At 38.7% G+C, this 14,532-nt stretch overlaps 1 protein-coding gene across 2 annotated transcripts in view; it reads left to right on the top strand.

Moving 5' to 3' along the window:
• The window catches only part of PARG (poly(ADP-ribose) glycohydrolase), a 61,509-nt gene that overhangs the window by 26,804 nt on the left and 20,173 nt on the right, over positions 1 to 14,532 (top strand). For both annotated transcript variants that reach the window (XM_088129474.1, XM_088129466.1), the window contains exons 9-11: positions 459 to 616; positions 9,808 to 9,887; positions 13,011 to 13,071. In XM_088129474.1, the coding sequence (XP_087985600.1) occupies positions 459 to 616; positions 9,808 to 9,887; positions 13,011 to 13,071 (299 nt within the window). The remainder of the gene's footprint in view (positions 1 to 458; positions 617 to 9,807; positions 9,888 to 13,010; positions 13,072 to 14,532) is intronic.

Raw genomic sequence — 14,532 nt, 5'->3', positions numbered from 1 at the left:
TCAGTTCCTCTATCATAGTTGTTTTGTTTGGTGTCTCATCATGGAGCCTTGTCTCCCAGCTGTTACGATGTGATTACTTGTGATTGCCCTTTTCCAAACTCTGTGACAGTGAGACTGCTAAATACAGTTAATGCAATCTCTTCATGCTTTGTTTTTCTTCCTAGGTTCCTCGTATTCCACCTGTTTCCCCATGTATGCTTTATTTTGTTCAGGATAGTGATGTTTTGTTTGCTCTTCTTGTTGTTATTGATTAAAATCTGCAGTTTGTCAAACAAGACTCTTGTCCCAATCAACTTGGATAAACAGCTCTTGACTTCAGTGGTGATGCTGATTTAAGAAGCCACCAGTGCCTCTAAATTAGCAAATGTAATTTTGTTCTACTAGGTTCTTGTTGCTGAGTGGTGGTTTATGTTCTGAATTGCTACAGTAATTATGCCCGTCTTTCTGTCTTTTTTTAGCCAATACCTCTTCTAAAACAAAAAATGAACCACTCCATCACAATGTCGCAGGAGCAGACTGCAAGTTTGCTAGCAAATGCCTTCTTCTGCACTTTTCCGCGGCGCAATGCCAAGATGAAATCAGAATATTCAAGCTATCCAGATATTAACTTCAACAGGTAGAGTGCCTGTCCTATCAGAAAATGCTTTCAGAATTTTACCAGAGTAGAACTCTGTCCATGGTGCTTCATCTGGTTCTTCCCCAAATTACCTGATTATACAAGAAGTCATTTTGCTTTAAATAACCTTTTTACTGAAATCCAGGAATAGGAGAAAATAGATTTGTATCTGAATTCTGAGGAACGACTACTAATAATCTTTTGTCCAATAGTCCTTTCCCTCAGATGGCATTTTCCTCAACTTTCTTCTGTTTAATGCTTAAGAGCAGCCTTGATGGATGAGATTAAGGGTCTAGCAAGTTCAGTTTCCCATTTCCAGCAGTACCTCCTCTGATGCTTCCAGAAAGCCAGTAGCAAAGCATGTAAGCAACATGTGTTGCTGTTTGCCTTTGAGAGAGATGCACATGAGAACAGTATTTAACTAAAAGTGATCATGGTTCAACTCCATGCATTTTAATGGAAGGGTGAAACATGGGGCCAACATTCAAAAGTCTAGAGCAATGAAATTTATGCTGGAGGATGCCTTAAGTAACAGTAATTTGTCATGATAATAGATGATCTGTTGGACCATATTTTATAATACTTAATCTCAGAGGTCACTCATTTCTCCAAGATTCAGGAACTTTGATCCTAAATTAACATAAGGAAGTTAATGGGGAAAAAAAGTGTTACCGCCTTTCCTCTCCAGCCATACACAGCCCTCCCCCAAAACCTCTCTAGAAGATTGTTGGGCTTCTCATGGCCATGTGGCATGTGATGTGGGGGTGGGGATGGGGATCTGTAAGATAGAATCAATCCAATTAGGCGGTATCCTTACTCTATTTTTGTTTGTCCTCTCACATAGCTTAGATGGGTAAGTCATCTCATAAGACTTTTTGGAGGCTTAGATAACTACGGAAAAGAGGAAGGAACAAAAAGTGTTCAAGTAAACTTGCTTTAGAATTCAAACAATTGCAGTTCATAGATTTGAAGAATTTCCGTCATTCAGATTTCGTTGTAATATGAAGTGGTTAAATCTCCTGTCATTTTTAACATGAAAGGGGCAATTGAATTTGTTGGCTGGTCTACTTGACTGATTGAGGGATTCTTTGACTACTGTATTTATGTTTTTGTTTTTTGTTTTAACAAAGTGGGGTCCTTGAATAAAATAAATTCTTCATCATAGATTTTTAAAATCAAATTATTAGGGTCTTTTTCCATTACGGTAGCAGCCTTTCCTTATTTGGTACACACCTGCTTCCTCATGATGTCTTTATGAGATAAGTATGGGCATCCAAAGGCGTTTTTGAGGGGCCAGAAATACTGTGAATTTAGATTACAATTTGTGTGCATTGCACAAGCTGCTGCAGCACACTTACCCGTTTTTCTAATATCTCTGTTGCTGATTGATGTCACATTCCATGTCAGAAATAGTACCACTTGTCTTAGATATCTTTGTATTAGATACAGTATCTTTCAGAATGCAGCCTTTTTCATAAATTTGACAATTTCACATGGTTTCTCAGGAAAAGGATCCTGTGCTCTACACTAGAATGATGGTAAAGCGCCTTCTCTTAGTCAGACCCAGTCCACCTAACTTGTTGGTTACGGCAAGCAGCCCCAAACATTTCAAACAAACCTGCACGGTTTTGTAGTAGTTGTACTTGTTTGCTTACTCACCTTGAAATGAAACATTATCTTAAAGGTTCTTTTGTAGGGCTGGAATCCAATTTGGTTGGCCATGGAGGAATCTTTTCCTTTTGGCCTTTCACTCTAGTGATAGTGCCTGAAGATGTAAGATAAACAAAGCAAAGGCAATCAAATCATCTGCGAAAAATGGAGCAACCAACAGAGGGCACAACAGAACTATAGAAATTCTACGTCTTTGCTGCCATCTAGAGGTCGTCTAGGTTTCTGCAGCCCTGATAGGGTAGCCCTTATGCAAAGCCTTTTGTGAAATGAACTCTTCCACTTACTTTTCATGTGGGCTTTTCTCAAGAATAGCACAGGGTCCTTTGTTGTCCCTAACCACTGAAGAACTTTCTTCAGGCTGACAAAGGTTAATCTTCCTACTCTTAAGAGTTACAGCAATTCTTTACTCATAAAAAGTTTAAGATTAATTAATTACTTGAGCTATCCATTTTCTACTGCTTATCTGTTTCCAAAGAGGAAAAAGAATTTAATGTAGACCTGCTTGGGAAGATTAAACCTGACACATTTTTTTACTTGGAGATAAAGCTATTGTCGGAAAATAACTTTTTAATGTCTACTGTATAAGTCATTTTAGGTAATAAAATGGCACCTTTAATGTGTACATATTAAATAAAAAGCTGTGTGTCCACTGGCTTGAAATCTGACAGGGCTATCCATCTCTTTTATCAAAACAAGGGACACTTGCTACAAAAGGTTAAAAGTGTTATGTATTTTATTTTTCTTAAACCCCAGGTGCACTGTTGCTTGTCATCCTTATGTACTGTTGACAGCAACTGATCAGAAGGGTTTTTTAACATTAAGCTGATAGCCGTACTGAATTTTATATAGTGAAACTGGAACATAGGTCGTTTTGGCTTCATTTACTATAGAGCTTCTAGATAGCCACACAGGATTTGCAATTTCAGAGATGTGTTAAGAGTTTTAATTCAGCATGTGGTTCCTCTGAAGTTTGTCTTAGATCAAGAGTCCATAGCATTTTAAACCAAGGGACATTTTGAGAGGGCTGTGAGCGTGTTCATAAAATGGCTACCATCTGCAAGACCTGCCCATTCTCAAAACAGCAATCACAAAACACGCGGAGTACAAATTGGTATTGCCTAATGAAGAGGTCATATTAGCCTCTACAAAGCATAACAGATATTTCTGCGAAGTTAAGATTGTGATGCTGAAAAATACCTACAAAATAGACCAAATGCACACAATACAGAATTGTGCAGCATATGCAACAGACAAGATAAATCCAAGCAAAGCACAGCTTGTACCAAAGCAAGCCAGCCAACAAATCAATCAGCTAATGACACCCTACACCTCTGTTCCCCTCGTGATCTTTGACTCGGATTTCCTCCAACTTAACTTTCCTCTTTTCTAGATGGTTGTGCATTCTCAGAATGATGCATTGAGGTGTCACCTTCTGCTTTCCTTTCCAAGGGATGTATCTGGGGCCCATCTGGGGCCCAAAGCACTATTGGCAATAGAAGAGGGCACAGGAAGTCCTTCCTTCATTTTGCCAGCAGTCACATTTATCTGCAAAATAACTTAAAAATGCAAAAAGAAGGCAAGGAAGGGGAAATGTTGGGGACCCCAATTTTTTATGATTGTCCCTGAACGTTTGTATGGACTTTACCTAATGGCGTGTGATGTGGCTTTTAGTGTCGAAGATCATTCTGTCTTTCCTTGATCTGTGGCCTTTGTCTGGTATCTCATTTAGATTTTTTCTCGCAGTAGATGTCCCATTTGCTTGCATGCTCGCTCCTCCCTCCCTCCCTCCCTCCCTCCCTCCCTCCTTCTTTCTATCTTTCTTTCTTTCTTTCTTTCTTTCTTTCTTTCTTTCTTCCTTCCTTTCTTTCTTTCTTTCTTATCACAACCACTTCTCACTCATCACTCACTGCTGATAAAGAATGAAATATTCATCTTTTTAAGAAGAACTTTTGCATAGATCATCTCAGAGCTTCTCGCTTCTCAGTTACATAAAGAACATTGTGTTCGCATTTGAGAAAATCTCTTCTTTTTCCCCATGAGGGACAGTTCTAAACAGGAATTACTATGCAGTGATGAATCTTAGATTGTAGTATGTTCCTTTTGTCAAAGCTAGAAGTTGAAGCAGTGGCAACGCTCCTGGTGACCCCTGTCCTTTCCTGAATGCCAGCAAAGAAAGTTCGTGAACCTAAAAAAAAATCAAGATGGGGAAAAGTATGCTAGTTAAGATATATGTAACTGCATGAAATAGTCTTAAGAAAGGAAATGATTATGCTGCATATTATGTTTATACAGGGGAATGGAAATCTGATTTTGCAGTAATGCAATTGTCTCTTACCATAAGCATCAATTTGATAACTTTAATGACCATCTATTTTTTCATCTATTTGAGCTAATCCAGTTAGGGAATAGAGCCCCATATTATATTTATGAAAACTGCCTCTGGTAACCTCCTGCACATGAGTTAGTTTCCAACACCTGAACATTTTCAGGAAACAGAATGAAGCTGGTTTAAAAACCTAGCTTGTTCATAAATTCTATGCATTATCCCCCCATGAAAAAATTTTAAAAAGCAGGAACAGCCACATTTCCTTGTTTAATTATTGTGCACCTCAGAGACCAGCAACATTTTGGGGTACATTTGGGACTCTGAGAAAGTCTCAGGGGCCCACTTTCAGACTTCTTCAGAGGGAGCGCAGTTACACAGTGGCCACACCCACCCATCCATTCCCCTTGAAATAAAAATTGATTCTTCCCATCTGCATCTTTCCCAGTTAGAGTAAATTTTGTAATATCTTTCCACCACACCAGAGATGGAAAATCTCCATAAATGTTGAAGCCACAAAAATAAACTGGCTTTTCAGGGGGCGGGGGAGCCAGACATTTTGGGGGAATATTCATTTTTAGACCAAACCTTGCTATTTTAAGATGGTACAATGCCATATGTAGGATTTGTTTTACTTGTATGCTAATACAAGCATACAAGCATTTCGTATATTTAAGTAGGATTTAGTTAGAGACTAATTACATTTGCTAATTGAACTGAAATAAATATATTTTTAAAACTTTAATTTGACCCTCTTTTGTGCTGCTTCTACCAAATGAAGCCTTGTCGACAGCAGGTCCATTGGCCTCTAGGTAGAGATTCAGCCCCACACAGGCCTACAAACAAATGCAGCACTGAATCTTCCTTCATTCTTGGGGGGAGATGACTGGGGACCCCTCCCAACAGCCAAAACAGGTTCAATGTTTTCAATGTTCCCAGTTTCTACGGGGAAAAAGAAAGAGCTGGGGAAAGAAATATACTGGATAGATGATGCCATAGAAAATAGGAAGGTGTGATTTTGTCACAAGTGCCAAAAAGAATTCACCTTTAGATCAAGTAGTTGGTTTTTGTTGCATAGGGTTGATGTTACACTTGATATTTGGTTGAGTGCAATAAATATGAAAAGATATTGCCTGTGAGGTTAAATGGTTGAAATGTGTTTTTTTAGTCATAAGCCAGGGGAATCCTAAACCTCTAAGCTATTTTCTATGTAAATAAAGAAAATGAAACTCATTTGCTTAATTAAAAGACTCGCAGCCATAACCAAGAATCTGTTTTCCACAGTGCTTTGTGTTTGACATGGTTTGAAGGTGCTTTGAGACTTTCTCATCAGAAAACTTAAATCTAATTTGAGTGGAGGAAAATTCTCTTTTCCTAGAATTTTGAAGGAAAAAGTAAACTGTAAACATTCTTTATATGCTCAGCTGACTATCTAATTCACTACAAGATATAAAAGGTGCTAAACATTTTGGGAAAATGACGAAGTAATGCTATTGCGTAGGGGAAAAAGGACAAAATAAGTTTTCTGTTACTGATACGGAGAGCTTTTAAATAAAATTAATACATGAAAAAAGCCAAAATAGAAAGGAAAATTTTAATTTTAAGATGACATTTTCAATCCTGTGTTAAATTTTTGAAGGGAAAGGCTGTTTTTTTGTTAAATACTATTATATGGACAGTTGTCCTATAAAGGGACATGAATAGTCTTAAAGTATTGCTGTTAATAAAAATACTACAAATAAAATTGTATGATGAAGAGCAACTTGTGGCAACTGAAACAAAGTAAAAAAGAAAAAGAAAAAATGCTTTTTTATATTCTTGAAGGAAAGTTGTAAAATTGAAGTAGGGTTACCAAAAGTACCACCTTCACTCATCGGCAGCCATTGTGGGCATCAAAGGTATCATCAGATCCTTATATTGAGGCTTCTAGACAGTGGATGATTGGAGATAGGGAAGGTAATACTGCTCTTAGACTGAATTTTCCTGGGTTTGCTAGCAAACCAAAAATCATTATCATTGTAACCTCCTATGCATAGCACTGTTAGCGGCAAAAACCTGATAATGCTCAAATTACATTACTGGTAGAGTTGCAGAAGCTGAATAATAGAAGCTAATACCACAAGATAAAAATGTTGAGTGTGCCTTTTACTTATATTGCTTTATAATTAGGTAAACTTCTTTAAAAAAAATTCTGCTAGGATGTTCCATTAGCAAATTGATTATCTGAAGTCTGATCAACAAATTGCTTTTGAGTTCCTCCTCCAGTTCTAAGGTTTGTTGAAAAATAAAAATGCAAGAGGCAAGATGGAGTGCCACCTAAGACCGAAGTCATGCAGCATCAGGAATTCCCTCACAGTTCCTGACAGTTACCAACATCTGAATGCTATAGAAAAGACTGTGACATTTAAGCCGTAAACAATCAACAAAAGCATCTGAAATGCACTGCTAGTCTGCTACCTTCACTTGGCTAGTGCTTGAGTCTTCTTAATTCATACCAAGTTTATTGCTGCTCCTAGCTATAAAGAGCATAATAGGCAGCACTAGGTACTATAGCATCCATTCTATAATCTTTGCTGAGGCTGTCAATTTTGCTGCTAAGGCCCGGTTCTGCATCCAACCATTAGCTCAGAAATCAAACAATCTGCAGCCGTTCTTATCAAACACTGAGGTCTCTCTGCTCAGTGACACTAATTCCAGCAGGTGGTATCATGGAAGATCTATCAAAGATCCCTCTCATAGGATTAACCTTTTTCATGTGGGGCTTTTCAAGGCTTCCAGCACTGATTATCGATACTGCTCCTTCATTCATCACAACTTGATATAACATCCATGTTAGCAGGTACAGCAGTAGCAAAATCATTCCTTTCTACTCTACAGCCATCTATCCTTTCAGTTATAGACCTTAAGCAGTCACAGCATCTCTGAAGAATTCCCAACTGACTCTACATCTTCTGCCATCTTAGAAATTCCCATGGTTCATGGGGATGTGTTCTTCACAATTACATCTGAAGTTAAAAAATACTAAGTAAAAGTGAAAATACCACTCTGCTGCACTGGTCAGACCACACCTGGAATACTGTGTCCAGTTCTGGTCGCCGCAATACAAAAAAAGTGCTGAGGAACTGGAAAGAGTGTACAGAGCAACAAAGATGGTGAGAGGCTTGGAGGCTAAATCCTATGAAGCAATTATGTTTAGCTTAAAGAAGAGAAGGCTATGGGGAGACATGATAGTAGTCTTCCAGAACTTGAAGGGATGTCACAGGGAAGAGGGAGTAGATTTATTCTCCCTAGCACCTGAGGATAAGCAATGGGTAGAAGCTTTACAGTGAGAGATCCAAGCTTGGACTAAGGAGGAATTTCCTGACCATGAGAGCTATTAAGCAATGGAACCTCTCTCCTGAAGTTGTGGGTGCTCCATCCCTTCAAGAAAAGACTGGACAGCTGGTTGTCCAGAATGGGATGAGGATTCCTGCCCTGGGCAGGAGGTTGGACCAGAAGATGCCCAAGGCGCCTTCCAGCTCTAGGATTCTATGAAAGCATTATTTCAACTTCTTTTGCATCACTGTTTTTAAAGCTAGCTTCCGGAACAAAAAAACTAAGTTCAACCCTGAGCTACACATACTCGCTTCTATTGGAAACTAAGTTTCAGTTGTCAAAAACCAACTTTGCATGGAATGCACTTTTTCTTAAAACCTAGTCTGCCTTTCTACCAAGCAGAATTAGTTGGATGCTCTAGCACAGCGTTTCTCAACCTTGGCAACTTTAAGATGTGTGGACCAACTCCCAGAATTCCCCAGCCAGCATGCCAAGGTTGAGAAACACTGTTCTAGCACCACTGTCCCTTCCTAGTCAACATTTCAAGAATGATTTTGAAAAATGAGACTGCCTCTCCAATAATTTTTACCATCTCTGACCTCGATTAGCAAACAGACTCTGAAGAGGCATTCTTCTTCTCAAGCCATCACAGTTTTTCCTTCCAGGCAAATTGCATTATGTGTTAGCCACAAAGATGAGTTTTGTTTTGTATGAAATCAAATCAAGCAACATAAGTGCAGATTGCTGGAAGGTAGTTAAAAAAAATTGATATAAAAGTATGTGCTCTCTTAATGACTAAAAATAGAGGGTGTTTATTATGTTCAATGGCATACAAGGATTTTCATTTTAGAAAGGTTTTTTCCTAAGCTTTGAAATGCAACAAGGAAACATGTTCTCTTATACAGTGAAATGGCTGAAAAACAAAATATTTTTTTCTTAACATAACCAAGGAAACATTAAAAAAAATGCATTGAAGGAATATAGTTTATATCTTGATATATTCAGGGGAGAGATTTTGAAGTGCTTATTACTAAAATAGTGCAGATATAACCATGGCCAGGAAAACAAATGCAGAAATGGTGACACAAGTGGCGGAGTTACATTTGTCTTGTTTTAGCTATTAAATATATAAATCACATCCTTTGTTTGATAGGTGTTATGTAGCAAAAAGTTCAGAAAACAAAAGAATGCAAGAGCACCACCTGTACCAAATGAAAAATAGGCAATAAAATAATAAAGATAATAAAATAAAGCATAAAAAAACAAGAATTCAGAGTTGTATTTACTGTCTGAAGTGAAGTAAGGAAGGGATATATATATTGCCCAATTCCACATTTGGGGAAGCCTAATAAAACGTCTCTCTTGGGTATACTCCAACTATCTGTTTAGATGAACGGAATACAATATTGAGTTCCAATAGTGGTTCTGAATTATAGGCAGAATCATATGGATTCAGATAATCTGGCCACAGTACATTTGGGGCACAAGTAGGCAATTTTGATGTTGACCTAGAGTTCTTAAACCAGAGTTCACAACCTAGTTCCCTGCAGATGTTTTGGATCAAAACTCCCATAAGCTTCAATCAGCATAGCAAATGATTAGGGATTTGGGGTCCAAAATGTCTGGACAGCATAAAGTTTAACAGACTGTAGATCAAAATCAAAGTGTTGGACGGTACCAGGGGCAAACCAGAAACTGGAAAAGTTGCTGGGGGGATTATTTTCAAATGGGCTTTGCGGAATGCAGCTGCTTCATTTTGTAGTTCCCAGTCTTGACGTTTGAGTTCTTGCTACAACTAATGAAATAATTAATTTGGTCACTATTGCTTGCTTCCTTTGTTTAATTACTTTCCAATAATCGTCTTCACTTTTGCTTCCTTTAGACTGTTTGAAGGGCGCTCACCAAGAAAGCCTGAGAAACTGAAAACCCTTTTCTGCTACTTCCGAAGAGTCACAGAAAAAAGTAAACTTTTCTTGTCAATCTCATAGTCTTCCTCTGCATTAATCTCGTAGTCTTCTACCCATGGGAATATAGCTCTTAACTATCCAGTGAATAATTTGCAGATGGTGGTGAATTGTGAATGTAAGCCATTCAGCTTTAGGATCTCTTCTGGTTGTGTTTTTGGTGTGTACTTTGGGCAGCTTCTTTCATTGCTCTTCAAAGATCACTTTTAGGTTATGTTACACAGGCACACACCTGTCTGTCTCTCTGTCTCTCTGTGTGAAGAGTGAATGGTGTAGTTTGTATTGTTAGGACTGAGTGGGTGTGAAGGGAGGGGGCAAAAATCTTTTGTTTGATTTTCCATCATTCCCCTACTTCCCTTCTTAACTCTCCACTTACAGTGGGGCAAAACAGTATTTAGTCAGCCACCAATTGTGCAGGTTCTCCCACTTAAAAAGATGAGAGAGGCCTGTAATTTTCATCATAGGTATACCTCAACTATGAGAGACAAAATGGGGGAAAAAATCCAGAAAATCACATTGTCTGATTTTTAAAGAATTTATTTGCAAATCATGGTGGAAAATAAAATATTTGGTCACCTACAAACAAGCAAGATGTCTGGCTCTCACAGACCTGTAACTACTTCTTTAAGAGGCTCCTCTGTCCTCCACTCGTTACCTGTAGTAATGGCACCTGTTTGACCTTGTTATCAGTATAAAAGACCCCTGTCCACAACCTCAAACAGTCACACTCCAAACTCCACTATGGCCAAGACCAAAGAGCTGTCGAAGGACACCAGAAACAAAATTGTAGACCTGCACCAGGCTGGGAAGACTGAATCTGCAATAGGCAAGCAGCTTGGTGTGAAGAAATCAACTGTGGGAGCAATAATTAGAAAATGGAAGACATATAAGACCACTGATAATCTCCCTCGATCTGGGGCTCCACGCAAGATCTCACCCTGTGGGGTCAAAATGATCACAAGAACGGTGAGCAAAAATCCCAGAACCACATGGGGGGACCTAGTGAATGACCTGCAGAGAGCTGGGACCAAAGTAACAAAGGCTACCATCAGTAACACACTACGCTGCTAGGGACTCAAATCCTGCAGTGCCAGACGTGTCCCCCTGCTTAAGCCAGAACATGTCCGGGCCCATCTGAAGTTTGCTAGAGAGCATTTGGATGATCCAGAAGAGGATTGGGAGAATGTCATATGGTCAGATGAAACCAAAGTAGAACGTTTTGGTCTAAACTCAACTTGTCGTGTTTGGAGGAGAGAGAATGCTGAGTTGCATCCAAAGAACACCATACCTACTGTGCAGCATGGGGGTGGAAACATCATGCTTTGGGGCTGTTTTTCTGCAAAGGGACCAGGAGGACTGATCCGCGTAAAGGAAAGAATGAATGGGGCCATGTATCGTGAGATTTGGAGTGAACACCTCCTTCCATCAGCAAGGGCATTGAAGATGAAACGTGGCTGGGTCTTTCAGCATGACAATGATTCCAAACACACCGCCCAGGCAACAAAGGAGTGGCTTCGTAAGAAGCATTTCAAGGTCCTGGAGTGGCCTAGCCAGTCTCCAGATCTCAACCCCATGGAAAACCTTTGGAGGGAGTTGAAAGTCCGTGTTGCCCAGCGACAGCCCCAAAACATCACTGCTCTAGAGGAGATCTGCATGGAGGAATGGGCCAAAATACCAGCAACAGTGTGTGAAAACCTTGTGAAGACTTACAGAAAACGTTTGACCTCTGTCATTGCCAGCAAAGGATATATAACAAAGTATTGAGATGAACTTTTGATATTGACCAAATACTTATTTTCCACCATGATTTGCAAATAAATTCTTTAAAAATCAGACAATGTGATTTTCTGGATTTTTCCCCCCATTTTGTCTCTCATAGTTGAGGTATACCTATGATGAAAATTACAGGCCTCTCTCATCTTTTTAAGTGGGAGAACGTGCACAATTGGTGGCTGACTAAATACTTTTTTGCCCCACTGTATCTGCCCAGCCCTCAGGGACCTCTGGAAATTATCATTAAAGGGCAATATTTAATACCTCATGGTCTAAATCAGTGTTTTACAAACTTGGCAACTTTAAGCTATATAGACCTCAACTCCTAGAGTTGAAGTCCACACATCTTAAAGTTACCATGTTTGAAAAGCACTGGTCTTAAATCATCTGAGAATATCACAGTAGCCAAGTAATCTGGTTCAGTTTAATCTAGTTCACTTTACTGCCAGTAACAGCAGCATCATATATCTTGCTATACTGTTGGTGTTTGGATGATCCCGAGGCAGGATCTTAATATCTTGCCTTTTTAATATTAGCTTTTAGTAACTCTTGGGAATCACCAAATAATTAGGTTGTGTCATCTGTATAAGAAGATAAAATTTCACTTTCCTCATTTAATAAATGAATTAGAATAGTGTCTTCATCCCTCCTAGAAATTAAAATAAATTGCATCATATTTCCAAATTTTATATTACAAACAGGGAGGAAGCTGTTTATAATATTATCCCATTTGCTGAAAATCAAAAGCTTTGCTTTTAGAAGGTGAATAGCTTTATTTGGGTAACATTAGCTCATAATAGGATAGTCGTTTTGTGGTAAAACGGAAGATTAATGCAAATATCGCTGTTGGGAACAAGGCTTCTGGCAAACTTCTTGAATCCCTTGTAGCTTCTGCTAGATTAATAAGACTCTTAAATACTTTCCATAGAGAATTTTTCAGGGATATTGCATTTCTACTTCCTTTATGTATTAGTTTAGCAAATCCATCAGCCGAATCATTGCAAAACACAAGAGATGAGGCATTTCCATGAGAATAAAATAAACTTGATTATATGGTTCCTCCTGTACATGTTTACCCAGAAAGCTTTCTGTATCCAGCTGTGATTTCTCTCAGAGATGCATATGTAGAATTGCAACCTAATTATTACTTCACGTCCAAGTAGTGGCTCCATAAATGAAGATTTATTTGCCAGGGGAAGTGAATTCTTTCTAGCTGCCATTCTCCATCTCTGTTCCCCAAAATCTCTTCCGGATTTCCAGACTAGACGAGTATGTTTTGCTGACCTGTCTCCCCTATGATTTTTTAAAGTGAATAATATTTATCTGTTTCGGTCTGCTTGCTTGCTAGAACCCACTGGACTTGTGACATTTACCAGACAGTGTTTGCAGGAATTTCCAGAATGGGAAAGGTAAGTCAAATAAAACCTATTCCTTTTTTATTCATTTCAATGTATTATAATGAAAAAGCAGCCAAAACTAATACTATTCAGTACAAAATATAAATTAAAACATAGGTAACGTATCTCAATAAACAGTAACCACCATTACTACAAGTTGAAACCCTAACATCTTGTTGCATAATCTGTAAGCAAGGTAGCAACATTTCCCAACCTGAAGTGTTATTTCTTGGTTGATATCAGCCAGGAGCAAAGAAACATAAAACGAAGCACATCTACCTGAATAACTTAAAAGAATCAGCATAACAAGTGATAAACACCCATGGTCCTAATGTTGGGGGTATATTCGGACATGGCCAACTGATTCCACCTGTCCAGAACCACATGGGCAAAGCCACTGAGAGAAAAGAATGCCCTGTGAAAGTGGTGAGGGCATCGCATTTAGGCGTGCTAGCGTGAATGCCCTCCTCACTTTGGCCTGATGAAGACCACATCAGTGGTTTGCCAACATATCTCTAAACGGCCAATGATTAGTGAACTAAAATCTATTTTGAAGTGGTTTATTTCAGAGGAGGGCAGTTTTACCCAAATCCCAATAACTTTTTCTATGTCAAGACTTCAGTGGAGTTTCATGTCAAATTTAAAACTCAGTTGACAAAGTAATCTAAGTAGGAAGGGATGTTTCATTTATTTAAAAAGGGTACAGAAACCCTATTGTTCTTATATATCCATAGGCCACGGGCATAACATTTTTGCTAATATGATCCTGAAAGTTAATGTATCATATTCAGAAACGTTGGGTAGCTTCAGTCTTCCTAAATATATGCAATTCAGTGAGAGTGAAGGCCACAGAACAATCTCTTTCATTGTAAAAATGGAATGAATGGTCCATGCCAGTTCAGTTGACTAGGAATGGTTGAGATTTTCAAAACAGGCTGTGCTTTGTAACATCAGTCAGAAGTTTAATTCCCTTCCGTTTCTGAACAACCATGGCTTCAGCTTAGGAAATCACACAAGTTTCTGCTATGGAACTATAGATGTGTTTTAATTAATTAGAGTAAAGTACCCTTTGCGGCAAAAGGCAGAAAAATGGAGATTGTGCTTGTGAGTATAAATGCTTTCAGCTTCTGGTTTGGCTTGCCTAAGATGACAGATGAATATTTGCTACCAAACAACAGAATGAGAAATGTTATAGTGCATTGTGCAAATGGCAAGGAAGAAATTTTGCAGCCCAGCCATTTTTCAGCTCGGGTTAGAACTTGATAAATGGATGCCCATGTCCTAAAGGGCAGATAGGAGATTCCAATCCAAGAGTAATTTCTTAGTCAGGCTGAGTATTGTCACTGCTGTCCCTTGATGCTCCTCGCTCTCCTTTTCTCCTTTTAGAAGAGATGGGTTTCTTGAAGAGAATGATGCCGTGGTTCATTTATCAAGAACATTTCTTTGTTTTTGCAAAAGACATTCCACCTATAT

The sequence above is a fragment of the Python bivittatus genome, unplaced genomic scaffold, assembly GCF_059951505.1.
Source record: "Python bivittatus isolate LINGU-HERP-01145 unplaced genomic scaffold, Pbiv_v1 ctg000050_np1212, whole genome shotgun sequence".
NCBI lineage: Eukaryota > Metazoa > Chordata > Lepidosauria > Squamata > Pythonidae > Python > Python bivittatus.
This window is presented reverse-complemented; position numbering and strand designations above follow the sequence as displayed.